Below are 10,775 nucleotides of genomic sequence, written 5' to 3'. Positions count from 1 at the left end.
TTACCCGGCAACCTCCCGAGTACAAAGTCTATGCAACGTCTGATTGAGTGTGCGAGCAAGCGGGCGGGTACGTTGATGATGTTTCTAACCTGTGGTCGGCGCCAAAATGGAAGAAAACAAACGCCCAAGAGGGAAGAAGACGTGGGATTTACGCCAATGTAAATGTTGATCTAACTCAAAGAATACGAGATTCAGGAACCTCTGTCAGGAAGGATCAACGCTGGAATCATCAGAAAAATTCAAGGACCAACAAGAGACTTGGATGGATGGATGGATGGATGGATGGACGGATGGATGGATAGATGGATGGATGGACAGATAGATACATTTTTCATGAGCTGAACTCAAAGATCTAAGACTTTCTCACACACCGGGAACATTTCACGAGTAGAAGGCAAAATGGATTTAACAAAATTTCAGCAAATTTTAGACGCTAACTTGAAAAAGCTGAAGTTAAAGAGATGATGGCTTCTACAAATGGATAATGATCCTAAACACACCTCAAAACCCACGGTGGATTACATTGAGAAGTGTAAACTGAAGGTTTTGCCATGGCCTTCACAATCTACTGACCTCAACATAATTGTAAATCTATGGGTAGACCTTTAAACAGCAGTGCGTGACAGACAGTTTTTGTTACATATGATACGAATGTCTAATCTGTCATTTGATGCCTTTTTGGAGATTTTTCCATCTTTTCTTGGCTTCTTTATACACATTTTTACCTGGGGTAGCACAAACTTTCAAACCCCCCTGTATTTTTCATTAGCTGAACTCAAAGATCTTGGATTTTTTCTACACACAGAAAAGGCTTATTTCTCTTAAACGCTGTTCCCAAATCTGTCTAAATCTGTTAGTGAGCACTTCTCTGTTGCCGAGCTAATCCATCCACCTCACAGGTGTGGTGTGTCAGGATGCTGAATAGATCCAGGATTATTGCACAGATGTGCCTTAGGCTGGCCACAATAAGAGGCCATTCTAAAATGTGCAGTTTTACTGTATGGGGGGGCCAAAAACCAATCAGTATCTGGTGTTACAGCTGGGTTCATCTCTTGTTAAAGTTTTCCAGGGGTGGCAGACTAGTCTGACCAATGCAAACACAGGTTATATTTATACTACAGTATATACATATGAACATGAATCAGTATATATATATATATATATACTGTTTCATGGTACTAGATGTCACAATAACAACCCTGACTACAACGGAATATTAACCGTGAACACATGTGTTAACAACAGCATGGCTAACACCAACAACAGAAGCTAAAGTTACCCACAATCCATCAGGTGTTTCTCAAATAACAGACATGACAGTAACCCAAAATACACATTTACGGTTATTGTTCCCGCTTTCATTCCTTCAACCGGCTTCTTGAAACGGTCGGCATAGCGATGTTTGTGCATATCCAAAACCCTGTTGAGATCCCTGTTGTGTGTATGTATTTTTACACACACACACACACACACACAAACACACACAGTGTATGAAACAAAATACAAGTTTGTAGAATCTAACCATTAAATTATAGCCCTTATTTTTAAAGGCTATTTTTAATGGCTTTTAATTTTATTTAAATAACTAAATCTCCAAAGAGTGCTTCTAAAACCTGAATAATACCAGAATATCCCACGGGTCTTAATTGGAAAATGCTATATTCTGAAAAAAGGACTTTATTTCGAATATCCAGCCGGAATATGCTGTTTACATGACCTTTATCAAATTCTGAATATTGTCAGATTTGGAATTATAGTGGAATATTGTTGTGCATGTTAACATACTCTATGATTGGCTGTGCCTGAATCTTCTTCAGCTAAAACAAACAAAACTGAAACTTGTCTTGGCTGCAGGAACGATTGCTAAAGAGTCAACTAATCTCCATTCTCCGTCTCAGAAACACCAAAAACTCCCGTTAACGGTAACGTCAAATCAGTAACAAAGTGCGCCTTATCATCTGCAAAAAAACACGACAAGAATCAGAAAAATGAAGTTCATTGTGCTTTATTCAGTTGCATTTCTCTGCATGTACCAATCAATCAATAAATACAATAAATTAGCATCAGTCATAGCATTACGCTTATTAAATACGCTTTAAATACAAACATAAATAGAATATTACATGTCGGTAAAATACAAAAATCCCTAAAGAGTATAGTACTTCTACTTCAGTGCTGGACCCACATGTTCAGAGTGCATTTAAGGTTATGTCAGTATTCAACTCATGTGTACTTTGTACTACATGAGCTGCTGACAGTTAAATGTCTTATTATTCTAATTGGCTGATTTTCTGAGCATTAAATAAACATTTTAAAATAAGTAGAAATCAAGTATTTCCAGGTGGAAACTGGTCGATATTGAGTTTGATAAAGTGAGTTGATTGACTTTTAGTTTTAATAAACATTTCACAGGATCAAACCGCCACGCCTCTTTCAAGTATCGAGCTCCGAACATCCCTAAAAAAAGATATGTGAATTTTAGAAATGTACAATATCTTCTAGGCTTAGGCTGCTGGTGTAATAAATATACATTTATTTATAAATAACCTCTTAAAAAACCTCTTAGAAAATAGAATAAGAAGTTGGCACGCTGGTTTAAATTTGGATATTCTTTGGCATTATAATGTATTTTTAATTAAATTTTAATTTTTAGTCGTTAATCATCCCTGGTGCTGTCATTGTTGACATGTTGGAGGCGTGCTGTTGTTTCAGGCTGTCAGACGAGTCTTGACCTTCCGGGCTTGGCGGCGGCGGCGGCGGCGCCTCATCCTCCGCTCCAGCTTGATGGTGTCGTTCAACGAGCTCGCCTCCTCGTACAGCCACGGCAGCTCCCACAATGCTTTGCTCTGGACCACACGGTTATCCAGCTAGGAGCGAGAGAGAGGAAGAGAGGAAGACATTTTACAAAAAAATACAAAGACCACAGTATTATGGTGGAATAGCCCTACAGTAGTACTGCATGTCTAACCCTACATGAGCCCTCTGAAAACCTAAATACACTGTTGTCCTGGGGTCAAATTGACCCGTTTTCAGTTAAGTTTTTGTTTTTTGGTCACATACAATGGGCCGTGGAAATAAGCGCTGAAAATGTCAACGTTAGAAATATCACAAAACACCAAAAAGCATTGAAAAAGTGACAAAAAATGTGGGAAAACGCGATGATAATGTAAAAAAAAAAAAATGTTTGACGGGAAGCCAACACAAGGGTTAAGTCTGAATCCCATTTCTCCATCTTACCCCTGCCCCCTGTACCCCTTCCCCTTGGCCCTTGAAACAAAAGGTGAAGGGGTAAGACAGAGAAATGAGATTCAGCCTCAGATTAAGTCTTACTTTGAGACCGTCACAGACCTCTATGTAGACCTCCTAGAAACTTCACTTCATGTCCCACATAATCCTTCCTGGAGCCTCATTTTAGGCTTTCTATTCTATTTTAATATCTGTGTCTCTTTCAACGGCTTTGTAGATACCCGGACCTGGTTTTTAGGGAGTTTTTGAAGTCTGCTTCCACATCTGTGGTCCCCTTGTGCCCGTGCCCCTATCCCAGGTGCTGGGTTTGAATCGTAAACCTAACCCGTCACCACCCAATCTGTACTGAAAACCCCAGTTGTTCAGGTCCTGTCCACCCCTGAAACATTGGACTATCCTGACCCTACCCATTCGAGATCAATGCCTTCACTCAACAATCTCTGCACATGCACAAAACAAATCAGGTTTCCTGGTCTGAATCAGGCGGCAACGAGCCCTTCACAACGGGGGCCCCTACTCAAGACACCCCCTTTACCCTTTATAAGCCCTACTCTCAGTGTGAGTCCATGTCTCTGTACCTTGATTTCGTCAAGAGCCTTGAGCTTCTGCAGAAGCGTCTTTTGCTCCTGGTAATAGTTTTTCCTCAGCACTTGGACCCTCTGCAGGATGTAGTTCAACCCCCACCTGACGCTGCCATCACTGGCAGAGCCGGCGGCGGCGGGGGTGAGACGCTCGTGGCTCCCGGCGGTCTGGGGGGTCGGGGTGGGCTGCTGCTTCAACATCTGGCCAATCAGCTTCTCGTATGTGTCCAGAATGCCTCCCATCAACACCCGCTTTCCCTGAGAGAAAAACAAATAGGATGACATTTAGTTTCTGGTGGTTGATATTTAAATTCACTTTCATTTCAATTTAAATTGCTTTCAAATTAAAGAATACCAATGATTTAGGCAATCTCGAAAATGCATAAAGCAGGAACTCAAAACTGATGGTTTCCTAAAACCATATAAGGAAGTCCTTTCAGTAAAATACAGGGCTGGTCTTCTCTGGCTTGACGACCTTTTACCACTCAGGGGGATGACATGTCTTCTACATAATGGAAAAAAAGCAGTGGTTTCCCCCACACAGGAGTCACATTAAGCACAGAGTAGGCCTTAAAAAGGGAAATGCCGCTCATTGACTGTGAAACATGAATATCACACTCCAACATTAACAGGTCTGAAACGCATGCGTCGCTGGTGCAAGTTTAGGGGATGAAATGTAACACCTATGTTGTTGTGGTGAGGGAGAAACTAAACGGGAAAACCCAAAGCGGTGTGTGGGGTGGGTGGCTTTTAAATACCACTTTCTATACTGTATCCCACCATGAATACCTCAGTCAAATTTGACCTTTTTCCCTTTTCAAAATATCTACATCAGAAATCCGGGTTTTTAAAATTAACAACCCAAAAATAACGTGGATTATTGATTCCACACATCGTGCTTTGCAAGTCCAACTAAACATAGGATCTATACTTTCATTGACTTTGGTTGTTTAAAAAAAAAAAAAAATGCATTTGAAAACATGAATGTCTCAAAACCAGACTGAACATTGACACGTACCCTTCTGTAATCGTCCTTCATTTAATATGAGTCTAAATAATTCATAATTTCTGCTTATTTAACTTAAGAATTAGGTATAATTTCCTATAAATGAGGTTTATTGACCAGAAATTCCAGAAATGTAGTAAATGTAAAACTGGTAATAAGTTGGTGTTAGTGGTGTGTATACATGGTAGTGAAAAGAAGCGTTAGTTGTCAAAAAAAAGCCAAAAACGAGACAAAAGTGTTGATAAAAGAGACAAAACCATCTGAAAAAGTGTTGATTTTTAGGACAACACAAGGGTTAAAAAACATGAGCAAAGCTTTCTTTTTTTTTTAGTTTTGTCATAAACTTGTACCATGAATTGTGACACTAAGATTTATCGGTGTGAACCTACGTTGAACCAATCCTTTCCTCTGGTGCCTCTCATCTTTCTACTCACATAATTTAAGTGTAAGAATATGCATTATGTCTTAAAACATAACAATCCCTAACCTAACTGCTGTCCGAGTCCACTCCTTGAGGGTCGAGCCAGTAGACGATAGGACACAAACCACAAAACCATCATGATCCGATCATTTCACAACGATACTGAAACAACGAATATGGGCCAGCTGTCGTCTTCTCCTACAACCATGCAGGACCCAGCGAAGCTGATCCTCGTGCTGCTGACTGTTACGTCCACGTGTCGTTGGGCCCGAGCCGGCTGACGTTCGGTTCTCTGATGCCAGAACGCAGCCGACACTTTTTAAAACGTAAATGGATGTTTTTATAAAGCGCTTTTCTAGTCTTAGCGACGACTCAAACAGCTTAAATATATATATATATATATACACAGCTTATATTTATGTATAGGAACCATTCACACACACACAGGCAGCCGTACAAGGTGCCACCTGCTAGCTAGCCACACACACACACACACACACACACACTAGGGTCAGGGATCAAACTACCAACCTTCCTATTTTCAGGCAACCGCTCTACCACAGCCGCCTCTTAAGAGCTTAAAAGAGACTTGATTATGAATAACAGTTTTATCTCTTTTAACTATTACTGTAAAAGTTTCATTTCCACGTAAAAAAATCCCCACACACACACACACACACACACACACACACACACACACACACACACACACACACACACACACACACACACACACACACTTGATTATTTTTAAATTTTTGTCTAATAATTTGTTTGGCCGACGGAGGAAACTTTCCGATCTAAAGCTGATTTCTCTTATTTATAGATAGATAGATATAGATGTCACTTGTATTTACAGAGAGCATCTTGTTAACCACACACGACTGCACAGCCAGCTGCAAAGAGCCACCTGAAGCTCTGCAGACTGTGCCGTGTTCAGACTCCCGGGCTGGTGTTTGGTGGTTCAACTCGCTCGGCACTCGAAACTCAAAAGGGTCTTTTTCATCGTCGTTGGTGAAGAGTGAAAGTTGAATTCGGAGCCTGAGAATAGTTGCACTGAAAAAAGGTTGCACAATGCAAAGCCAGCAGGAAAATTAAAAAAAAAAAACCACAGGAACCGCTGACGCTAACTCTGCTCACAGTGGGAGACTGCGACCCGAGGAAAACACCGGCCGGCTGCTGACTCAGTGGGGGAAAGGTAGAAGATGGCAGAGCTCAACAGGAGAACATGGAAAAGCAGCTTAGATGCTTTCAGGTGCACGTAGAAGTACGCTAACACTCCCTAAAGCTGAAGCTCACTGCTCCCCATTCAATGTGCCAGGCTGTGTGCCACCTGATCATACATGCATGATGCTTATTTGCTTTCTTTTTGAGATTTAGATGAGAAGATTGACACCAATGTCATCAAGTGGCTGTTAGCCTAGCTTAGCACAAAAAGGGGTGTCAGACTCAGGGTGGAAAGGGAACTGAGTACCCAGGGTCCTCATGTTAGGAGGGCCCAAAAAGAGGTCCAGAATTGGGTGCTACGACTGGAAAAACACCAGGGAAACAGCTGGATGTCTATTTTATGTGTTAATTAGTCAGCTGTAGGTGTATTTTTCCCATTTTGGAATGAGCCAGGCCAGCGGTTTCCATCTACATCCAGTCTTTGTGCTAAGCTAGGCTAACCCTAACCCCCAGCTTGGACTTATGACAGAAAGATTTCATTTATGTTAGGGGACTGGGACAGTGTCTGCATTTTGCCAGAGACACAGGAGAGTGTGAGATAAAAGGCAGAGGATATATATAAAACCCCTACTATTCAATTTGTAGATGTATATAAACTAAATTGTTCCAATGATCAAGTTGACTTCTTTACCTCCATTTTTCCCGTCAGCGGTTCTTTGGAGAAGACCGGCTTCCCGTTAAATCTCTCTTTAGGTGAGATACTCTGCAAAAAAGACAAAAAGAAACTTCAGGTCAGTGTTTTTCACATATTAGCCAAATAAATACAAACTATTGGTGAATGTTGTTAACGAGTTTTCTAAGAAAAACTGGCCCTACTGATGCGTTTATCGACAGTCTGACTATTAGAGACATTGCTGACAAACTATAATAAAACTAGAGACTTGTGATAATCAAACACATTGTGAAAAAGACAATATGAATTTGGTAACTACTCGCATTTTGACTTTTAGTGACTCTTGAAAAGTGTTTGTTGGGGCATTCAAGGACAATCTGACATCTGAGGTTTCGGAGACGTGCTGTTGACAAGTTGTGAACCACATTTTCACACAACTAAAATGTAAATGCAGTAGACTTTTGCACCAAAACCGTCTCAATGGTGCGTTCAAGGACATTCTGACATCTAAGCTTTGTGTCTCATCGCCTGCAAAGCATTTCATTGAAATGCTTGCTTGTAAAAAAAGAAAAAAAAGAAAAAGAAAAAAAGTATCAACCCTAAAATGAAACGTGAAGCGTTTCATTCCGTCTCTTGAAACTTAGAAGTTGGGAGTGTCCTTGAATGCACCATCAAGGGACAGTACAGCCCTGCAATCACCCACACATGACTGTGATATTCATAAATTTCTAACTTCTAATAAAGTTTTCTAGTAATAAATAACATGAATGATTGTGATAAACAATGTTTGCAGCAAATGGACTAAAACATGAAAAAAATATACAAAATAGTACTTTAAACATGCATGAAGTGAATGGAAAAAGTGCACTTGTGTACGTGTGTGTGTGTGTGTGTGTGTGTGTGTGTGTGTGTGTGTGTGTGTGTGTGTGTGTGTGTGTGTGTGTGTGTAAGCAGCAGATACTAGGTCAGTTGTCATAAGTACAGGTGACAGCAGTCATAAGTACACTCGTAGTACTTTATACTCACATAGTGCCGCAGGAGGTCCTGGATGGTTTTGTTCATCATTGGAGGGATGTAGGATCCCCGGACCTGAACCACAGACAACCAGAAAGACAGGCAGACCACTGCCCTCGCTGTGGCAACCATCGTAGCCCCGTTTGTAGCCCTGTTTACTATAGCCGCTGGTTCGAATCCTAGACCCGTGGAGGCCTTGTGTGTGCAAGACTGGTTCAAGACTTTGAATCCCTGATGGAGCGATGCCGAGGACGGGTGCAGGCCTGGATTGAGACCTGTCGGACTGCCGTGTGCGCCTTGCCCTGAAGTTCTCTCAAACTGTTTGACTTGTCATGAAAGCTTTTATTTATAACTCGAGGGAGAGAGCGAGCGTTGCAGCGATGATCTAGGTGTGAAAACTGTGGTTGTGCAGTTTCCTTTAAATCACCAAACTTCATAGAAGTGGGTGAGGGGTCTCCCACTCACTCACTCACTCAGCGACATGCATGTCAAACACAAATCACCCGCTCATTGCCTGAAATTCACATCCCCTTGGTGATTTTTATGCAGTTAATGCTTTCCCTGCATGCAGGGACCCAGCAGGCTCTGCTAGAGGCCTTTGTGTTTCCATTTCCATGCAACAAAATGGAGTTTGGGTTTTCAGATTAGAAGCGACTGGAAAGCGCGAGCATGCTGTGAGGCAGCAGCATGCGTCAGAAATCATTCGATCCAGTAGCTAAGCGCAATGGAAACCATTACAAACCCAGAGCAAGTCATTGCACCGGTGGTTTTATTGGGCAACTTGTTTCTGCCGGTGCACTGACGCATCGAAATATGCATTTATAATATAGCATCTCCAAGAGGCTCCGACAGCTCCGATGCAGCACGGACCGCTACAGCAAATCATTCATACCACACGCAGTACCACTTTTAAACATGTCGTCTCTGGGTGTAGATGAGACTTTTAGACACCACACTACTGCACTAATGCTACCTGCACAATTGGTTTAACTACATTTACATGTAGCTTACATTTTTACATTTTAGCATATTACTTAAGCAGTTGCACATTTTTGTTCCCCCATCCTGTACATATTCAAATAATAGTTTTTTTTACTTTAGTCATATTATTATTTCATGTTTATTGTATCCTAGTATTTCATTTATAGTTATATTCTGTGCTGTGTGACTGATTTTTGCTGCTTTAACACTGTAATTTCCCATTTTTCTTGGGATCAATAAACATCTATCTATCTATCTATCTATCTATCTATCTGATCGGGGGTCAGTTCAGCCCAGATAACCTTTCCTCAGATCATTTAAGTCCGTGACATCTAACCCATTCTAAGTAGAAGTTGATTTTACATGAGTGAGTTTTGCAAAAGCGCCGAAGACAACGGGACGGGGAAAGGGACTGCAACACGCGGGACACAACACCCGGTCTCCTGTGTTGTTTGACCCATCCGTCCCCCCGACCCCGTGGATTTTCAGCTTTTAAATACTACTTGCTATTGTAGTCGTTCTGTGATCACGAAATAGGCTTCCCATTGAAACACATTACTTTAACCCTCATGTTGTCCTCATGTTGCCCTCATGTTGTCCTCATGTTGTCCTATATCAATGCTCTTTTTAATTCCCCAAAATAACATGATTGATTCCACCCAACGCTCTTTGCCAAGTACAAATCTCTACTTTCATTAATTTTGGTGCGTCTTGTTCAATTTTATAGCATTGTAAAACAAATGGAAGTGTTTTTGAAATAGTATTGAGTAAAAGTTGACATATTCCAGTCTGTGATTATCATCAACATCCATTCCTTTACTTTTAGTCTCAATAATTCCTAATTTCTGCTTTTCTAACTCAAACATTAGGTATAATTTCCTATAAATTAGGTTAATTGACCATAAATTTCAACAATAACTGTAAAATTAAAGTTAATGAGCTAGTGTTACGTAGTGTTGAAAAAGCGTCAAAAGGGACAAAAACGTAAGAAACATTAAAAAGAGTCAACAAAACTGTTGATTTTGCATTTTGAAGGGGAGACAACACAAGGGTTAAAATTCGTAATCAACACACAAAACTGGGTTGTTTTCATTTCTTTAACCCTCGTGTTGTCTTCCCGTCAAAATCAACACTTTCGTTGACGCTTTCTATCAATGTTTTTTAACTTTACATTTTTGTGCCTTTTAACGCTTTTTGGACAACTTCAACACAACATAACACTATCTTCTTAACTTTAGTACCTACCTACCTACGTAAGTGCATGGAGATACGGATCCTACACTGCAGCTTGACGTGCACATCTCAAAAAATGCAGCTACGCATCGCTGAGCCAAGCAACGAGCTCCTCTGGCCACTGACTGCATATCCAAACATAATGTTGGACTGTAGCACTTTAGATCTCATTTTATACGTTAGGGCTGTGCAATTAATTACAATTTCCGCCCCTAAAAAAATGCACTTGCAACAAAAAACGTTTTGCACATTAACTTTTAAATTACTCTTTTATTGTCTAGCGTTCTAAATTAAAAGAGCAGTAGACGCATGAAAGGGAAAAGTCACAGTTCAAGGGGTTTCAGCTCTTTTTAAGTTCAATAAATCCTTATTTGTTTGCATATTCAGTAAATGATGTAATGAATAAAAGCCTGAAAGGTCGAACAGGGACAGGAAATGATGTCATGAAGTAAT

At 40.7% G+C, this 10,775-nt stretch overlaps 1 protein-coding gene and 1 long non-coding RNA gene across 2 annotated transcripts in view; both read right to left on the bottom strand.

The window, feature by feature from the left end:
- Window positions 1-325: 325 nt before the first annotated feature.
- The window catches only part of LOC117938513, a 16,432-nt gene continuing 5,982 nt past the window's right edge, over window positions 326-10,775 (bottom strand). The window contains exons 2-3 of the long non-coding RNA XR_004655414.1: window positions 9,332-9,337; window positions 326-362 (exon numbers count right to left, since the gene is read on the bottom strand). This is a non-coding gene — a long non-coding RNA (uncharacterized LOC117938513). The remainder of the gene's footprint in view (window positions 363-9,331; window positions 9,338-10,775) is intronic.
- LOC117938497 (interferon gamma-like) lies at window positions 1,997-8,415 on the bottom strand. Its single transcript, XM_034863141.1, has 4 exons — window positions 8,121-8,415; window positions 7,113-7,184; window positions 3,825-4,085; window positions 1,997-2,867 (listed from the first exon to the last, which is right to left on the bottom strand). The coding sequence occupies exons 1-4, from the start codon at window positions 8,238-8,240 to the stop codon at window positions 2,709-2,711; spliced, it is 612 nt and encodes a 203-aa protein (XP_034719032.1). The 5' UTR covers window positions 8,241-8,415; the 3' UTR covers window positions 1,997-2,708.

This window comes from Etheostoma cragini, chromosome 23 (genome assembly GCF_013103735.1).
Source record: "Etheostoma cragini isolate CJK2018 chromosome 23, CSU_Ecrag_1.0, whole genome shotgun sequence".
Classification (NCBI taxonomy): Eukaryota; Metazoa; Chordata; class Actinopteri; order Perciformes; family Percidae; genus Etheostoma; species Etheostoma cragini.
Note: the sequence above shows the minus strand (reverse complement) of the source record. Positions and strands in the feature narration are given on the sequence as shown.